The sequence below is a fragment of the Exophiala spinifera genome (assembly GCF_000836115.1).
Source record: "Exophiala spinifera strain CBS 89968 unplaced genomic scaffold supercont1.4, whole genome shotgun sequence".
Lineage (NCBI taxonomy): Eukaryota > Fungi > Ascomycota > Eurotiomycetes > Chaetothyriales > Herpotrichiellaceae > Exophiala > Exophiala spinifera.
In genome coordinates this window covers 2,784,257-2,802,496 of record NW_015622516.1, presented here as the reverse complement: position 1 = coordinate 2,802,496, position 18,240 = coordinate 2,784,257, and the positions used below count along the sequence as shown (strand labels likewise).

The 18,240-nt window shown below is 53.6% G+C and overlaps 7 protein-coding genes across 7 annotated transcripts; 6 read left to right on the top strand and 1 right to left on the bottom strand.

The window, feature by feature from the left end:
* Positions 1-1,781: 1,781 nt before the first annotated feature.
* Positions 1,782-3,185, top strand: PV08_06223 (uncharacterized protein; the record flags this gene model as incomplete). Its single annotated transcript, XM_016380561.1, has 4 exons — positions 1,782-1,970; positions 2,030-2,246; positions 2,299-2,827; positions 2,891-3,185. 4 exons carry the CDS (start codon positions 1,782-1,784, stop codon positions 3,183-3,185), a joined length of 1,230 nt encoding a protein of 409 aa, XP_016236388.1.
* A 554-nt stretch (positions 3,186-3,739) lies between these two features.
* PV08_06222 (uncharacterized protein) lies at positions 3,740-5,026 on the top strand (the record flags this gene model as incomplete). Its single annotated transcript, XM_016380560.1, has 5 exons — positions 3,740-3,760; positions 3,827-3,845; positions 3,901-4,071; positions 4,131-4,314; positions 4,366-5,026. The coding sequence occupies 5 exons, from the start codon at positions 3,740-3,742 to the stop codon at positions 5,024-5,026; spliced, it is 1,056 nt and encodes a 351-aa protein (XP_016236387.1).
* Positions 5,027-6,427: 1,401 nt separating this feature from the next.
* Positions 6,428-8,161, top strand: PV08_06221 (uncharacterized protein; the record flags this gene model as incomplete). The annotated part of the gene is made up of 5 exons (XM_016380559.1): positions 6,428-6,730; positions 6,786-7,040; positions 7,089-7,196; positions 7,250-8,035; positions 8,111-8,161. The coding sequence occupies 5 exons, from the start codon at positions 6,428-6,430 to the stop codon at positions 8,159-8,161; spliced, it is 1,503 nt and encodes a 500-aa protein (XP_016236386.1).
* A 1,338-nt stretch (positions 8,162-9,499) lies between these two features.
* PV08_06220 (uncharacterized protein) lies at positions 9,500-10,382 on the top strand (the record flags this gene model as incomplete). Its single annotated transcript, XM_016380558.1, has 4 exons — positions 9,500-9,751; positions 9,873-9,993; positions 10,074-10,109; positions 10,174-10,382. The coding sequence occupies 4 exons, from the start codon at positions 9,500-9,502 to the stop codon at positions 10,380-10,382; spliced, it is 618 nt and encodes a 205-aa protein (XP_016236385.1).
* Positions 10,383-11,298: 916 nt separating this feature from the next.
* Positions 11,299-13,259, top strand: PV08_06219 (uncharacterized protein; the record flags this gene model as incomplete). The annotated part of the gene is made up of 2 exons (XM_016380557.1): positions 11,299-12,449; positions 12,578-13,259. The coding sequence occupies 2 exons, from the start codon at positions 11,299-11,301 to the stop codon at positions 13,257-13,259; spliced, it is 1,833 nt and encodes a 610-aa protein (XP_016236384.1).
* A 567-nt stretch (positions 13,260-13,826) lies between these two features.
* PV08_06218 (uncharacterized protein) lies at positions 13,827-14,678 on the bottom strand (the record flags this gene model as incomplete). Its single annotated transcript, XM_016380556.1, has 1 exon — positions 13,827-14,678. The coding sequence occupies one exon, from the start codon at positions 14,676-14,678 to the stop codon at positions 13,827-13,829; it is 852 nt and encodes a 283-aa protein (XP_016236383.1).
* Positions 14,679-15,870: 1,192 nt separating this feature from the next.
* On the top strand, positions 15,871-17,805 carry PV08_06217 (uncharacterized protein; the record flags this gene model as incomplete). Its single annotated transcript, XM_016380555.1, has 2 exons — positions 15,871-17,112; positions 17,173-17,805. 2 exons carry the CDS (start codon positions 15,871-15,873, stop codon positions 17,803-17,805), a joined length of 1,875 nt encoding a protein of 624 aa, XP_016236382.1.
* Between the last annotated feature and the right edge of the window lie 435 nt (positions 17,806-18,240).

The window sequence follows — 18,240 nt, the reverse complement described above, 5'->3', positions numbered from 1 at the left end:
GTTGCTCAGTTGCTCAGTTGCTCAGTTGCTCAGTTGCTCAGTTGCTCAGTTGCTCAGTTGCTCAGTTGCTCAGTTGCTCAGTTGCTCAGTTGCTCGATCATGACTAACCCGGAGCCAAGACCTGCGACAGGCGGTGGCGTTCGGCCGTCCCTCCTTAGCACTCTGCCGGAGGGCTGCCTCATGCTCTAGTTTCGCTTGCGGGAGTCATGCGATCAACGCTGGCGAGAAGTTGAGAACGACTGGCCTCGATGTAGATTCATGCTAGAAGCGACTGGTGCGATGACAGGTAAGCGTCCAATGCAATAGTGACTCTTCTGCACGCTGGTGAGGGAGCGAGGACGGGCGACTACTGCACGGTACTCATCCGCCAGCTGGATCGGATACCATTGACCAACATACACCTACAATATGGTGCAATGCCAAGAGAAGACTCGCTTGTCTGGACCGCCGGACCCTGCAGAGTCCATACCGTTGTTGCCCGCAAAGACAGAGCCCGATCACCTGAAAGCCGGGGTCATGAGATGGGGAAGGGGAAACAGTGTCCAGGCAGTCCGCTCGTAAAGAGAGACTCAAAGCTGGGGCCCCATTCAGATCTAAATACGCTCCAGGGACCTACAACAAGAGCCGCGTAAGAACTCCGACTGGCATTCACGAGAAGAAATGAGGTCACAAAACAAGGGTATGATACGCGAACTCCTCGTATCCGGCTGAGCGACAAGACGGCCAGCAATCTGCCACATTCCACGGAGAAAGGCGACCAAAACACGGGGCGGGGATGGATGACTCGGAGCCTGGTTCGTCTACTGAGACTCGGCTGGTGCAGGGCGGCGCTCGCCTGACGTTGGATCAATGTTGATCTGCTATTCCCCTTCAACCACTAGGCTGCTCGACTACACTCTATCTGGGCAACAGACGCGGCGCGAAGTCTATATCATTGGCTCCCGCACTTGGGAAAATTTCAAAGCTCAACCATGAAAATTTTCACCTCCACGTGGCGCATACGGAGGTACTCCCATGTCCAATTGAACGCGCAGCCAGCTCACAGCCTCCAATGTCGTTCGATGCTCCAGGATGGAAGAAGAAATTTTCACGGCTGAGACGGCCATGCAACAGCGGCTTCTGAACTACCAGCCTTCCGAGGGGAGGCTTGGAAAACACGCGCATCGTCTCTTTGATCGCTTGCTAGGACGATGATCCCGTAAAGCCTTCATGATCGACCTGTAACTTTGTTGCTTTCTACCATTCCTGGCCCAAGTGCCCTTCCCACTACCTCCGGCTTCCACTGCTCCCGCTCCGACATCTACTTGTATTATTATTTCTTCGCTCCATTTACAAGGCCGAAGTGGGCAGTCCCCGATCCTCAACTCTATCCCAACTGTTATTACCCGCAAGGACGAAAGCAAAAACACAGCCACTAAAGCCTTGTGACTTCCCCTGCCCATCTACGGAAGATCACATCCCGAACCGGGCACCGGGTTTGCTCGTTTCTTTCAGCCTACCATATTCGGACCACCCTCAACCTCCGCACGAGCCCGGTGTTTCGTTCCCCCTCTGAAAATTTGTTAGCTCATCTGATTACCTCACAACATCCCGCCGTGGGCGTGCTCACTGCTTCTTCCTTCTCTTATCTCTGTTTCCAATTGTCAACACTCTATCTCGTTACGTTTCCAATATCCAATCTCTGAGGCGCACGTCTAATCTTGCCATCCCCGGTTGACTATCTTGACCTGTTATTGGCGCGTATGCCAGGAACATTGCATTAGGCTCGCGTGGAGACAGGCATGGGCTCAGTCGCAAACTCCGACCTTACGCTACCCGACGCTGTGGTTCCTAAACGCGAGCCTAGTATAGAGAGATATACTTCCTCCCCAGCCTCATCGCCTGAGCGTGATGATAGTGCTGGCGCCGTCTCGGAGAAGACCAACCAGGAGCCTGCGCCAGCACCGAAACGCAAAGGAGGTCGGAAGCCGGTAAGTATTCTCTTGGGATTCTCCTGGTAAGGTAGCCTTGTAGACTGACCGGGACTCAGATCTATGCCACGTCCGAAGAGCGTAAGCAGAGGAATCGTCAGGCGCAAGCAGCATTCCGTGAACGACGAACAGAGTACATCAAGCAGCTAGAGACAACCATCCAACACCATGAGGAGACGTTGCAAAACCTCCAGCAGAGTCACCGTGCCGCGGCTGATGAATGTCTAATGTTGCGTTATAAGAATTCTCTGCTAGAACGCATTCTTCTGGAGAAAGGTCAGCTCAACCCCATAAGCTTCGCCTTAAACACGTTAGCCAACATATGCAGGCATTGATGTACAGGCCGAACTTGCCCTCAAGGGCAGCCCCAATCTTCGCCCTCACCGTGCGCCTCCGATCACCGGTCAGGCATCGCCCATGCAGAAAGCCATGATGAGTCGTCAGCAGCAAGCGAGACATCGTCCTGCAATGGCACCGCCTATTCAGACTGTAAATTCATCTTCCCAGGTTGGTGGACAAGGGAGTTTCGCAGGCTCACCCAACGTACAGCCCACTCCACCTTCACAGCATTCATCACCCTCAGCAGCACGATCGCCCGGCTTTGCCCTGCAAGGTGGGATGACCTCGCCGGCCGCTGACATGACAAGTCAGCCACAGCAGCAGCAAGCAGGAGGCCGGACACTACCGCCTCCGCAGCACCAAAACTATGCGCAGCAGCGTCGAATTCCAGGACGATCAATGTCGTCGAATTCCAACGCTCCGCAAGGCTTCCCACCTCGCCCCCAGCCGAATCCTACCATGCAAGATAATTACTATCCTCCCTCTTTTCAGAAACATTATTCGCAGCTAGGCAAGTGGTCCCCTTCTTTCTTGTTGACCCTGCTTGTGGAGCTTTGTTCGTCCTAGACTGATTCCGTGAGTACAGAGCAGGAGTACGATGCACAACCCGACATCATGGACGATTTAGACGGCGACGATGTCGATACCGACAGCTTCATTCCTAACTTCCGACTTCCTCCTACGACTGGGCACACCATGCAAATGGGCATGCAAGCATCGCCCCCTATGACGACGAGTGCTGCTAGCGATGGAGGCAGTGGAAACCTCTTAATTGATCCGTACGACCCAATGCTGGACGCAGATCCATTCGGTCTGACGGCAAGCATGCATTTTCCGAACCCTTACACATATCCGCCGTCACAGTCCAGGAGGTAGGTTCCTCCAAGGTATGCAGGCATGAAATGTGGAGTCATATGTCCTCACGGTTTCGTAACGTTCAGGGAAAGCATTGTTAGCGACGGCGCTTCTGTGTTAGCATTTCACAAGGTCGAGGCGCTCTCGCGCAAATCGGAGTTTTTTTCCTCACATTTAAAACCATCCCATAGGAGACTCAGAAGTCTCGGTGTTTATTTAATGCCGTTCAAAGCAAACGTCGCTGAAAGCTGATTGCAGTCCGTCGTACGTCCTGATAGGCACCTGGTTGATTAAGTAGCATCACGTGCAGCCCTAATGCCAAGGCTTTCGCCCCAAGTGGACTAGCGTGACCTCATGCATCACGCTAGCCAATGGCTTTGAGAATTTCATGATGCATTGCGAGAATGCGCCTGTAACTTCAGTCTCTTTTCTGAATCGGACACGACCCCCTACTCGACGCGACAAGATCCTACCTTTCGGGAGCTTGTCTTGGTCGAGATTCCTATTCTTCCACACTCGAGTTGGAGTTTCCATAAAGCAAAGCCTTCACGGAAGGCGCTCGAGAGGAAAACGTCATGGCGGACGTCAAGAGCAAGGTGAGCAACATTTCCATCTCATCAATTCATCCACAGTAGGTGTATACTGACCGTCTTGTGCTACAGAACCTCTACGAGCTATTGGGTACCTTTCATCTCCCGCCTTGTAACGACTCTTTGTCATTGACTCTCGCACCCAGGCAATACCTCGGACCAGGATTCTGACCGCGAACCTGAACCACCGACCAAAGCCGTCGACAAACCGGCAGCGCGAGTTGGCAAACGTGATGCTCCAAAAGCAGCACCAACTGAAGCACCGTCTGCTCGTGGTCGTGGTGGCCGAAGAGGCGGGTTTACCGGCAATGAAGCAGGTATGGAAGCTTGAAACGTCATAGGTGAAAAAGTACATTTTCGCTCACTATCTGAGCAGCATTCCGCGACAGAGCCACTGGCCGTACATACAACCGTGATCAGCCAACTGAAGGAGAAGGTGCAGATGGTTTCGGCAACAAGCCAGGTCGCACCCAGGGTTCTGCCGGCACACGACGAACTGGTCGCGGAGGCCCAACCCAACGTCGGGGTGGTGATCGACATGTGAACCGCACTGGCATTGCGTGAGTGATGTGCTAAACTTACTCCCTTCCCTTGCTGACAATCTGTTACAGTGAACACCCCAAGCAAGCTGGTCATGGATGGGGCGAAGCCACTGGCGAGGGCGAATGGGCGGATGAGAAAGCCGGTGAAGCAATTGCCAAGCAAGAAGAAAAGGAAGGTGGATGGGATGCAGGTGCTCAGGCCGAAGGCTGGAATGAGAACGCCGAGCCAGTCGCCATTCCCGAAGGCGGCGAGGCCATTCCAGACGCTGACGCCGAACCGGAATCCAACCACAAGTCCTATGCCGAGTATCTGGCCGAAAAGGCAGCTCAGAAGCTTCAAGGCCTTGGTCTCAAGGAGGCTCGCGCACCCAACGAGGGCACAAAAGAGGACAAGAAGTGGAAGTCGGCCAAGGAACTAACCAAGGAAGAGAACGCCGACTACTTCAAGGGTGAAGAAAAGGCCAGGCGAGAGCGTGAGCGTGCCACCAAGAAAGAATTCCTCGATATCGACTACTCTTTCAAGGAGCAGCCTCGCGAGTCTCGTGGACGTGGTGGTCGCGGTGGCGGTCGTGGCCGTGGAGGCAGCGATCGTGGCGACTTCCGTGGCCGGGGCCGTGGCCGCGGTGACCGTGGAGAGTATCGTGGACGTGGCCGTGGAGGTCGCGGCGGTGATGCTCCAGGAGTCGCCGTCAACGACGAATCAGCCTTCCCCAGCCTTGGTGGAAAGTAGATTGCCACATCACACAAGCCAACACAGCAACCATACATCACCTTCAGCACCCTCAACACCGACTTTTGTACTAGTGAAAAGCAGACTCATTGACTCGGAATGCCAACCAATAGCGATTTCGAAGGGACGAGCCGTCATTTCCAGGGAAGAACTCGGAGCTTGAATTTAGTCATATCAGAAACACAAAACACTTGTGCAACTCAAAAGCATTTGAGTGCAATAGTTTATGGGTATAGGAGGAGATCTGTTCTACGCTCTCAAGCAGAAACCATGGCTTGGAATCGTGTAACATATGCTTCCTGAATTCATGAGCACTATTGTTCTTGGGAGTGTAATTTCAGTTGATTCTCTACTTGTCCACATTCTCTGCACATGTGTCTACGCATGAATAAATTCGTAATTCGTAATGTCTTCGACTGCTTTAACGCCGTTTCAGTCATCCAAAGGATGACCGGAGTGGGTTTGACGTGACAAACTCGTCCATGATCAACACCACTCACGTCGTATACTTGGTGAGAAGGAGGGGAGTTGCTAACACAGAAGAAACATTGAGAAGAGTAGATGCTACAAGTACTTTTCCTCTTGTTAGCTGTTCCTGCTTGAATTCCTCACCCACGGTTCTTGGGAGACATGGTGACGGCAGTTGTAGCGGGTGCAATTGCCGGGGCCACGCACTTTCTAGAGGTACTGCACGAAGAGTCCACAGGAATAATATGAAATGCCGACCATCTCTTGTGCCTTCTAGGTGCGCAGTGCCGGCAGAGGCAACAAGCGGATCCTAGGATCGCTCACTCAACAACTACCGGTCCTTTTTAATACTCAGCGATACATCCCTCGATGGTCCACATTGCCCTCCCTCACTCCCACTTCGAGCCTACCCCCACCGACCCTCGTATTGGGGTGGCCTCGGCTAGTGTTCTGTCTCAGCCCGAACCAGCACCCCCGGGTTTCTGCCATGGCTCACTCCGCTTGGGTGTTTGTTGATTTATTGTCGCTGTGAGCATATGCCGTCCTTGTGAGCCCAGTGTCGCCTCTCACAATGAAGAGCCGAGCGGTCCACCTTGGGTGTGTCTTCGCGTCCATTCGCGGGCTCGAGTGTCAGCACTCTTTATACTCGTGCCGACTCCGACGTTTGTCTGGCTGAAGATCAACTGCCGAAGAACCTGAGCCACTTGAACATGTCGAGCAGTGGAAGGAGATCTCGTACATTGGACAGATCTCGCCCAAGGCTACGGCATCTAGTCACGGGTACATCGACTTGCTCTGCCCTTGACGGCTTAATATGATTGCAAGTCAAGCACATTCCTTTCTGTCCTGTTTCTTGGTGGTAAGTCTGTCTATACGGTTTGTAGATTCTCCGTGGGTTTCCTTCTCCCCCAGCACTTTTTCCTCTGGTGGAAAATGCTCGAATCAATATTCCCTGTCATTGCCGACAACTGGCCTATCGCGGTATCGATACTGCTAGTAGGCTATCTGCTAAGCAACTACTTCAACCATGGCCTGAACAAGTACCCGGGACCTTTCCTTGCAAAATTCACGAATTGGTGGAGATTCTTTGACGTATATGGACGACGACCGGACATAACTCACCTCAAGTTGCATCGTGAACTGGGAGACGTCGTCCGCCTAGGACCTAACAGCCTCTCTTTCTCCAACCCCAGGGCGTTGAAGACGATCTATGGGCTTAACAAGGGATTCATCAAGGTATGGTTGGACCTCCTGCGCACTGGCACTCGCCTCTTCTGATTCTGTCCGATAGTCCGATTTCTATCCTGTTCAACAAGCCGTGAAGGACGGCAAGCGGCTGCCGTCCTTGTTCTCGACCACCGATGAGGCGTTCCACGCCAATCTGCGACGATCAGTCAACAATGCATTCGCCATGAGCCAGTTGGTCCAGTACGAGCCGGGTGTCAATGAGACTATCGAAATCTTCCTAGATCAGACGGACAAGCTGTACGCGAAGCCGAATAGAAGATGTGACTTTGCAGAGTGGCTACAATTTTTCGCATTTGACGTGAGCGAGCGTACGATTCGGTGTCTTTCGACAGCTGACTAGTGACAGGTCATTGGACAAATTACCTACAGCAAGCGACATGGCTTCTTGGAAAGAAACGAGGATGTCGACGGCATGATTCGCTATCTTGGCAAGCTCTTCTCTTACGTTGCTCCTGTATGTTTACCATGGCAAGGTTGGAGAGACTAGAGTACTGACAGCACTTCTAGGTCGGCCAGATGCCCTGGATCGACCTGCTCTTCCTGAAGAACCCATTAGTCCTTCTTGCCGACAAGCTCGGCGTCAAATTGTTCGCATTTCCAATTACTAAATTCGCGTTGGCGCGTATGAACGAGCGTTTGACCGAGATCAAGGACCAAGGGCGTGAGAAGGGCACCAACAGGCCAGACCTCTTATCCATGTTTCTCAAGGCTCAGACCGACCGTCCAGACTTTATGACAGACCAGCGCGTATTGACCATGGCGGTATCCATGGCCTTCGCTGGATCGGAAACCACGGCCATCAGTCTAGCTGCAGTCTTCTACTACCTCCTCCGCAATCCACGTTGCTATGACAAAATTATGGCCGAGTTGGATGACGCAGTAAAGGAGGGCAGGATCGAGAACCGGCCAAGCGGAACAGTCTCGTGGGCCGAATCACAGAACTTGCCATACCTCGACGCGTGCATCAAGGAGGCTTTCAGAATGCATCCTGCCCCTGGACTGCCTATGGAGAGAGTTACGCCAGCTCAAGGCATCGAGATTGACGGTCATTTCATCCCCGGTGGAACGATAGTCGGATGTAATGCATGGGTAATACATAAACGTGAAGAAATCTTCGGCGCGCAAGTCGACAGCTATATTCCCGAGCGATGGCTGGATGCGAGTAAAGGGCAAGTGAAGGAAATGAACGGGACCCTGTTCCAATTCGGCGCCGGTGCAAGGACCTGCATCGGCAAGAACATCAGCTTGCTGGAGATGTACAAGCTTGTGCCGTCGTTTTTGAGAAGGTTTGAGGTGAGTACTACTACTGGCCATGACAAGTTTCTTTACTGGCGAGGCAATCTGACAATACGATGTGTGTGCTTGCAGATTCGATTTGACGACCCTAGCAGAGACTGGAAGCTGCATAATGGTGAGTAGTTGCTTTCTTATTTGCCGTGCCATAGCGTCACGGAGTGATCTGGACCGAGAAACTTGGCTGACCACCGTTATGTGCTCTTGCAGCATGGTTTGTAAAGGAGCATGACTTTTACTGCCGATTTCGACCCAGGAGTCTAGAAGTTTGAGGGCCGACATCACTCGAATCGGCATGATGTGTTTTTGTTTCTATGATTTGAGCGACGTCGTCATCCGCGGGTGTGGTCTGGGTACGCTGCCGTACATTATAGCTGATTGTCCCAAGATGTCATCGCGGGGTCTTGGATCCTTGATGTATATCGTCAGCACTCGCAGCATGCAGTATATGAGTAGTTATGGGTTAAGAGGAGGACGAACATTAGGGGAGTATATCCCGCTATTTTTTTTTAGAACAAGAAAATTTTGCTCGTTTTTCAGACACAACTTCTTTCTCATTTCCCGTGCCCTGTTCTCCTGTTCACCTGACTGGATAACTTACTCAAGACAGGTGGGAGGATATTGTCATCGGCCCAGGGCATCTACCTCGGTGCTTCAGCTGCATGGTGCTTCAGGCCTGCAGCCTGGCAGTGAGTATCAACAACACCGGTCCAAACAATGAGACGCACGTTCCAATGATCAGAGGCACACAGGGCTGGCTGACTTCGAAGAAAGGATGCTTCTCTGGCGATGTCGCAGGTCACCTTCTCAGACGTCGTCCACAACGAAAGGGGAAGGGGAAACAGCATGTGCTCAATCGTAGAGTGCACCGCTTTGTTTTCGTATCAGGTTCCAGGAGACAATTCAAGTTCTGACCATCGGGGTGAAGTAACACAACTGTGTGGAGTGCCTGTGTCTATGCCCGGGGCGGTGTGGCCCAGAGATAATCATTCACAATCACACAGCTTCAAATGCATGTCTTGGTTGTATTGTATCGCTCGCCATTACCCTCATGATCCACCTTTGCGACGCTGCCGGTCAACCGTGGAAGCAGTTGACCCTCTGGGCCCTGGAGCTCTGAGGGCGATCACGTGACTCGGCCGTGTGAAACGATGTCTCGCCCGAGAAGTATTGGCAACCTTACAGTGGAACAGTGAAGAAGAGCCTGGTGAGCCATTCACAAACATCGGGCGGTGGATACAATCAGATAACGCTACGAAGGTACCTGTGCAAGGGAGGCCCTGATTGTTAATCCGTTCCGCCCTCCCCCAGTCACCCGATGAGAGCGCACGGCCAAGATGGGACAAATATAAGGTCTGGAAAGGTACCTCGCAGCTGTCTTGAGGTTTCTGTGATTCTCCATCAACTCAAGCCATCAAAAGTAACAGACCCTCTTGATTGTAAACCCACCTCCACGACGCAAACATGGGAGCCGCAGACAACTTCCTTGAGCTCACCAAGGCTCGCAGGTCGATCTATGCCTTAGCCAGGGAAAGTACCATCCCAGACTCGAGAGTCGAAGAGATCGTCAAGCATGCTGTGACCTGGGCTCCCTCTACATACAACGTCCAGTCTGCTCGTGCAGTGGTGCTCTTTGGTGCCGAACACGAGAAATTGTGGGCAATTGTCAAGAAGCACATGGACCAAGTTCCCATGGATGAAGGGGTCAAGGGATATGTAAGTGACCCCTTTAGCTTGAGCTTCACCTCTATTCTCCGGACTAGTACTCTGGTGCTTTGTCCCACTTTCTGTGTGTGTCTCTCTTGATTCTCAGCTGACACTTTGAGCTTTCGTCCAGTTGGCCGGTCGCATCAACGGCTTTAACAGCAGTTACGGCACTGTGATGTGGTTTGAGGACCAGGCTGCTCTCGATGCCCTGGGCGAGAAGAACGCGATGGTCGTGCCTCTGTTGACTGAATGTAAGTCGGGGAAAGGACATAGTCCTCCTTCCTTGGTGATTGTTGGTCAGGTATTGATATTAACCTTTCTCATCGCGTAGTCTCTGATCATTCAAGTGGTATGCATCAATTCATCGGTAAGTTCTTCCTCGTATAATTTTGTGGCCTCCTCTTTTTCCCAAAACTGATGGGTTTTGATAGCCTGGACCGCTCTCGAAGCCGAGGGTCTTGGATGCAATCTTCAGCACTTCAACTTTCACCCCGGCATCGTCGCCGATGTAAAATCAACCTGGGATCTTCCTGAAACCTGGAAGCTCAAGGCTCAGTTGGTATTTGGCAAGCCGTCGGCAGGCCCCCATGACAAGACCTTTGAGCCGATCGAGAAGAGAGTGCTGGTAAAGAAGGCGTAAAAATAACGATTTTCATCAAACTCGACCAAGCACTACTACTTTGCACGAGAACCGAAAAGCACTTGCAACACACCTCGCCTTTGAAATGCCAAGAGCAGGGTTGTTGAACAAGGCCACATCGACAGATGCAGGGGCAGATTTGACTGACTAGACATATCGTCACCCCAGGAGGTGAAGGGCCTGCTAACGCGACGCGCGCATTGGGACGATAGACGAGAAACATGAATACAGGTAGATTGACACTAGAAACACGAGAGATCATTATGCCGCACAAACGTCAGGGCAATTCGTGATGCCTTCTTGTCCGAAGGCTGCCTGAACTCTGAGACACGGGCGACATACGGAGTCGTGGGTGACCAAGGATTGTTGGATTCTTTCATGTACTTCCGGAGCCTTAAGTTATCGAGCTTGGAAATCTAGCCAACGCCACGGGTCCCGATGTGGACTAGTGCCACTAGTCTCGCCTTGCCCGGACACGTTTCCTCCCAAGTCCCTCAAATGATCGTGTCCCTTTTCTCTGCTTATCCAGTTCACCTCGTCCCCTCCGTCCTTGTCACCACCACCTCTATCTCTTCCCGACCCTCTTACATTCGTTTCTTATCGTCGTCAAGGAGGGCTTCTTCTCGCCTTCATCTCTTCGTTCCCATTCCATACACGTGTCGGGGTTGGACGACCGCCTGGGGGCAGCACTGTCATTGAACAACCACCCTGCAGCCCGTTAGGGGTTCTTCGGCAGAGCTAGACTTTTGGCGGGGACGTGTACAGCTCCCCCTAATTCAACGTTGGGAACGGCGTGCTACTCAAAGGAATCCTAGCCTGGACATTTCCAAACCCTCACCCAGTGCCATCTCGGAAACGTCCTTCGTGAGGACTTTTTTTTTCGACGAGACACGACCCATACGTCAGGGCTATCGCGATGATGCACCTAACTTCGCTGCCGGCGGTGCTGGCTCTTCTCTTCGCCTGTCTGGCCTCTGCTTATCGACCAGTCCAATTCGTCAAGCACACGGGCGAAGCTGGCCGGGCCGATCAAGCCTTCAGTCTGGTCAACTACTACAATGAGACAACACAGCAATCCGACCTGTACGTCCGCATGTGGGCGTTCCGCTACGAGTCCAGCGCGCTAGGATGGGCGGCTCTGGGTTTGGGCCCTCAGATGAAAGGCTCGCTCATGTTTATTACTTACGGCGACCCGGCGACGAACGAGCTCACTCTGACCGTACGGACCGTCGACGGGCACCACCCTCCGCGCCCAGTACCGGAAATGGCCGACTTCTACTCTGGCGACGTGCCCGTCGTCGACGTCGTCTCGACCCGCTTCGAGCCATACGACGGCGACTTCGTCCTCGAGGAGCTTCAACAGAAGCCCTCGCATCTGGGCATTGCCGAGTTCATCGTGCGTGGCTACGACAAGTGGACGGCTGCCGACCTCGGTGTCCACAACGACACCACCAAGCAGTCGATGATCTGGAGCAGCAACTTCAAGCAAGATTACGATGGTGACTTTTCTCCCGAGCGAAACATCGACATGCACCAGTTTGGCCTGGGCTTCGGTTTCGTCTGGGCGGATCTACTGAACGCTGTGTCGCCCGTACCCTTTTTCGGTCCGATCAATGAGTTGGATGGGCACAAGGGTGTCAATGAGATTGGTGACCCTCTCGAACCCACGGCCGATGAGTTGAAGACCGGTGACGATATCATCGCCGCGCAAGAGGGTGGTGCCGATGGTGGTGACTCTGGAAACGACGCTGACAACGACAGCTCGCCGACTGAGGATACACCCTCGGAGGATACGCCCGCTGATGACACGCCCACCGATGGAACGCCCACCGATGATAAGCCCCCCGAGGATACACCCCCCGTAGACACACCCACCGAGGATACGCCCGCCGAAGAGACGCCCGTACCTCAACCCGACGGCGCCGACGGTGACACTGGAAGCGACGTTGGAGGTGACGGCTCGTCCACCGAGAAGACTCCAGTATCCCAACCGGGCGCTGATGACGGGACCAAGGTCGAGGAGCCCGTCAAGACCGTCAAACAGTGGAACATTCGATCTTTGATGTGGTAAGTGCCTTTTGAGACCTCTCCGTCTAATTTTGTCTTCTTCTTCCTTGTCCTTGTTGCTTTGATCTTGTCACATGGAAATCGATCGGGCGGAAAACTAACGCTATCGTCCCCCACCCCTCTAACAGGCATATCCACGGTTTCTTGATGACGCTGTCCTTCCTCATCCTCTACCCGATGGCGATTTTCTTTTTGCGCTCGTCGCGGCCCGAGGCCTTCAACCTCCACTGGACCATCAACTCGCTTGCCGGCGTGGGTGTCGGCATCGGCGCGGTAGTCGGCTTTATCAATTCCCGCTCGATCTCCATCCCGCACCAGTACGCCGGCATCCTGGTCGTGTGCGCGCTCGCCGTGCAGACGGTGCTCGGCTGGCGCCATCACGTCGTGTACGTGTCCCACCGCGGCGGCGGCGGACGCACCTGGATGTCCAAGGTGCACGTGTGGCTCGGCCGCGTCGTCCTGCCCGTCGGCATGCTCAACGTTGTCTCGGGCCTTCTTCTGCGCCACTACGGCTGGCTGACCATCAGCCTGACCTTGGCGCTGGCCGCCGTCGAGCTCATCGTGCTCACCCTCATCGTCGGCCGCGCCAGGCGGAACCGCAGATCCGGCGGCCCGCTGCAGGCCAAGAGCGCTCCTCCGATCGGCGTCGAGGAGGCCGAAGAGTATTTCCAGCTTGGCGATGACGACGATGCCGAGTTCAGCGACGCCAACGACGAGGAGGCCGCCGGCAACGCCGCGGCCCTCCGCGCGAAGAAGGACGCCGAGCGCCAGGATCAGGCGAAACGCCTAGCACGGTTGGACAAGGTTTGAGGCATGTAACACTGACTTTGGTCTGGTCTGATCCGGTCCGGTCCGGTCTGGCCTGATATGGGTATGGGTATGGGTATGGTATGGTCTGGTGTTGCACATGTGGAATGGGCCTCTGTGGCTATGGCCTTTGCTTCATCATCATCATCATCTTCTTCTTCTTCTCACTCTCCTTCCACCTCTGTTTATTTAGGGACAATTATAGACATACTCAAGTTGGGGGATTGGTAAAGGTCATGCTTGCCTGCATGATTGATTGTATCTAGATTTACATTTTGTCGAGGGCTCACGGTGAGCTGTGAAAGAGGGTGGGTTTTGTTATGATCTTTCTCTATTTACGCTTTTAAAAATTATATCCGGGTAGGTACATAGGGTGGGATCTCAAGCAAATAGGGTGTGTACTCTTTATAAATGACAAGGTTTCCCGTATCTACTATTACAGAGTCCCTTGATTGAACTCTACACCGAGACACCTGAGGCTGTTCTACTCGAGGTGTTGATCAACTCCTTTTCATCATAATGTCCAATGTCATCTCAAGTCGTTCCCTTTTCCCTTCCGCGTCGTGGTCATCATAATCCGCCAACAATCTGCCGCAACTGTGGAACGTGATCTCCCGCGAAATAAAGACCGTACACGGTAAGACCGGCGATCAATAGACCACTGAGCTTCTCCAGCCACGTGTGGAACCAGATGGCAGTCATCATCAGCATCCAGATATCCAACCCCACAACGGTGTAGACGAAATATCTCGACCATATCCGTATCTTTGCAACCGTCTCGGACTCCCATCCTCCGACCGCCTTTCGTTCCTCTTCCGTCATGTCGTGGGCAACTGCGGCCGCGGCTTTGGGGGAGACGTGAGGATGAGCCGAGTCGCGATCGGAGATGTACAGCTCGTAGATGAGCAGGGCCGAGGAGAGGACCAGGATGAAGACGTGGCCGGAAATATCATGCCCTCCTCGCCAACGACCCCCGGCGGCCTTGCACACGAACCCGGAAGAAATGGAGGCCATGTCAACCGCCTCTCTCAGACTGTTTGTATTCATGATGTGCGGTTCACAGTGGCCGCCGGTGATTGTGAAGCTGCGGTCGATGAGCGCAGGCCCGAAAAACCACTGCGTCGTGAGAAACCATGACACCGTGGCTACGGAGTACCGGAGCGCCACTTGGGCGTAGTGTTTGACTTTCAGACCCGGGGCCGGTCGCGCGGTGAGTTGCAGGAGCAGGAGGGCCAACGACGTCCAGAACCAGTCCCGCTTCACAAAGTAGACGTTGAAGATGTTCCTCTTGCCGGAGAAGTAGTTCGTGTCGGGCGCGGTGACGTCGAGCGGCGACAGGATCGAGTAGGCGGACCCCAGAGCAAGGATCACAGGGTAGACGAGGAGGAGGTATGTCGAGGGACGACCCCGTGGTGAGGGCATGGCGAAGGAGGAGTCGGCGAGGTACTGCAGCCGTGGGAGAGAACAGTGTCACCGAGAGAAACAGCTGCAATGTCCGCCTTCAGTTGCTCAGACTCACTGGCAACGTTGCCGCATTCCAAAAGTTGCTACAAATAAGTGTAGACCAATCAGAAGTCGCCTCTAGAGTCTATCGACAGTAGAAATCTGTATTAGCGCGGATGCGAGATGCGAAATGACGTAGACCCTTCGGGTTACCTGGCAATGCCTCATTCCCAAATCCAAACTCCTGTTGTACTGGACACCGTACTGAGTTTCTGGGTTTAGATAGGTATAAGGAGACCCTCTCTCCAAGTAGAACTTTGTAGTTCTGGCATAGTTCTGGCATATCCTCTAGAAGCAATATAGACTCAAGGAAGCAAACCTATGTAATGTACGAGTACAGGTAACTGAGCCGAGGGTCTGAGCTCCTCAGACACCTGCAATATATTTATCTCCCTATAGTCGACGCATGGGACTGGTATCTAATGTCAGATAGATAACCTCAACACCGTCCTCCCTCTGTCCTTGCCATACTTCTCTTACTCGAGAAAAGTTCATCTTACCCCTACCCCATGCCATTCGATGATCAGATCGTTGCCACCATCTGGCAAACGTGGAATCGCGTGTCAGCCTGATTCTGGGTCTTTTGGTTTTGGCCCAATTGACCCAGTCTTCGCCATGAGATCCAATCGTAGTCTGTCATATTAATATGGCCCTCGACGCTTGCCTTCCTAGCGGTCTGCCTGTCCGGATCCCTGCATCATGACCTGGATAGTGGCCACCTGCGATTCACACTCACCACAAATGTTCAAATCCTCTTCTCGGCGGTCTGACTTCCGGCCACGGGGACGAAGCCAGAATTCCCCAGAGACTCTTTTTCTTTGCTCCATCGTTCTCTTGTCCATATACATCACACAGGCACAAGACTCGGAGCGGTAGGGAACCCAGACACGGTGCCACGAGCCCATCATTGCTGTTGCTGTGCGTCTGTTTGTGCTGCATCAACCCGCTTGCGCTCTTCAGCCCGAAGTTAGAACTGTGCAACATTCACATAGAGAACGTCCCCATTTATCTCAGTCGCGCGGATTCCAAACCAGAAAGTCTCGTCTCTGACTGCGACTCCGACCTCACGTCGACCTCTACGCCGTCGGTGTCAGCCTAGAAATCTCTCGGGATGGATATTCAGCGTATGCGCCGCACCGCCACCACCGGCACCAACAGCCTCATTGAACTGCCCGAGTACATCATCACCACCTTCTTTCCCAGCGCCCGGCCATTGCTCGACAAGCATCCCGCCCTCTTCCGCTTTGTCGGCATCTTGCTGGCGTTATATTACTTTGGGCCCGTCACGCGTCTGCAAACCCTCTGGCAGCGCTTCTCGTCTCTGCTGGTTGCCACCGTCACCGTCTCCTCAGACGAAGACCTCTTCAACTATCTGAGCACTTACATCGCAGAGATACGTACTCTGCGTGCCGATCAACTGCTCAATGCCACCCTCAACACCCCCAACGAGTTCATGCCAGGCCGCCGCCGTCGTGCTCCTCACGACATGGACGTCGAAGAGTCGGCTCGCCGCACCGCCGACCCCAAGATCAAGTACGAGCAAGGCCAGGGCGTGCAGTTGTTCATCTACCAACGCCGCCTGTTCTATGTTTCCCGCAAGTATGGCGAGGGCCACACCTACTCCGGCAACCGCTACTCCCGCATCGAAGTCCTCAGCCTCTCGTGCCTAGGCCGCTCCACTGCCCCAATCAAAGATTTTCTCGAGTACATTTACCGCATGAACAAGGAGAAAGAGCGGTCTCTCACCGTCATTCGTCGCCCCTATGACGGCGGATATGGCGGCCGCTCGACCTGGTCGCGGCTAACCAGCAAACCCCGCCGTGCTCTGGACACGGTCATTCTTGATGCAGGTCAAAAGGAGCAGGTGCTGGCCGACGTGGAGGAGTACATGGACGAAACCACCATGAATTTCTACGCGAGCCACGGTATTCCCTACCGCAGAGGTTACCTGTTCCATGGCCCACCGGGCGTGGGAAAGACGTCGTTCGCTTTAGCGCTGGCAAGCAAATTCAATCTCGATGTGTACAATCTGACATTGTTGGACCACAATCTCACCGACTCAGATCTGGTGTCGCTATTGAACCAGTTGCCCGGCCGGTCACTGTTGCTGCTGGAGGATATCGACACGGCAGGATTGAGCCGGAAAGGGAAGAACACGACCTCCCGACGTCGGCGCGGCGCAAGGGGAAAACTGCCCGAGGGCGCAGTGGCGAAGAAGAAAGAAAATAGCAACGATCTTGACATTGACAGTGACGACGACGACTCATCGACGAGCACGAGTCGTGTCACGTTGAGTGGGCTGTTGAATGCGATCGACGGAGTCGCTGCTCCAGAGGGACACATACTAATCATGGTGAGTTACCCTAGTTACAATTGGTGGTTATCTACCAGGTTGGCTGACAAACTGCAATAGACAACGAATAAGCCGCACGATTTGGACGACGCTCTCGTTCGTGCCGGGAGAATCAGCGTGCGAGTTGGCTTCAAGAACGCGTCGAAGAAACAGGCCGAGGAGATTTTCCTGAGGATGTATGTCGACATGCCGAGCGGCAGTCATGTCCAAAACAGGGAAGATGGTGAAAAGAAGGCGCCTTTGGCCACACCTGGACCGGACACTGCACGGCTCTATGAGTTGGCGAGAAAGTTTGCCGATCTGATTCCAGACCACGACTTTTCGCCGGCCGACTTGCAGGACTATCTGCTCGTACACAAGAAAGACGCCGAAAAGGCGCTGGTGGAACTGCCTGCGTGGATGGACGAGGCGTACGAGGAGAGGCGACGCAAAGAAGAAGAGAAGGAAGTCGACCGTGAACTGAGGAAGGAGGCCAAGCTCGAGGAGAGACGGAGATTTCGGGAAGAAGTCAAGGCGGCGGTAAAAGAAACAAAGGAGGGAAGGGACGATGACGAAGAAGGAGAAGACGACGACGACGACGACGTCGGGGGTGATGATGGTGACAAGGTCGAGCTTGAGCACGCGGAAGAAAAGGAAGCTGAAGATGCCAAACCCGCAGAAGGAGAAGGGTCGGCTGGGAATGCCACGCCATAGAGATTAGGTACGTCATTTGAGACGGCACACACACGAGACATGGATGGTAGAAAGAAAGAGAGAGAGAGTCTGTGTGTGTGTGAATTTCGTGCGCCCGGAGTGGAATAGAAACGGGAGACCATGGTGGTAGAATGCGGGCCCACGAAACAGCAAGATTGAATAGATCCGGCACACAGAGACACAGACAGACAGACACACCAGTATCTAAATGCTCTGGAGAGGTGAAACAGGACCATGGTATAGCACCAAGAAGAAGAACGAACAATAACAACGAGAAACTGAAATTCAATGCAATACGCGAACGTTGGTTTGGGAAATTGAGATGAGCTTGCAAGTACTTGATTTTTAGTAATTTCGACGACCAAAGGAGACCCAGCTAGGACCAAAAAAAGGAAGGAACCTCGGGGGCGCCGATGGGTGTGCGTCGTCTCCTCT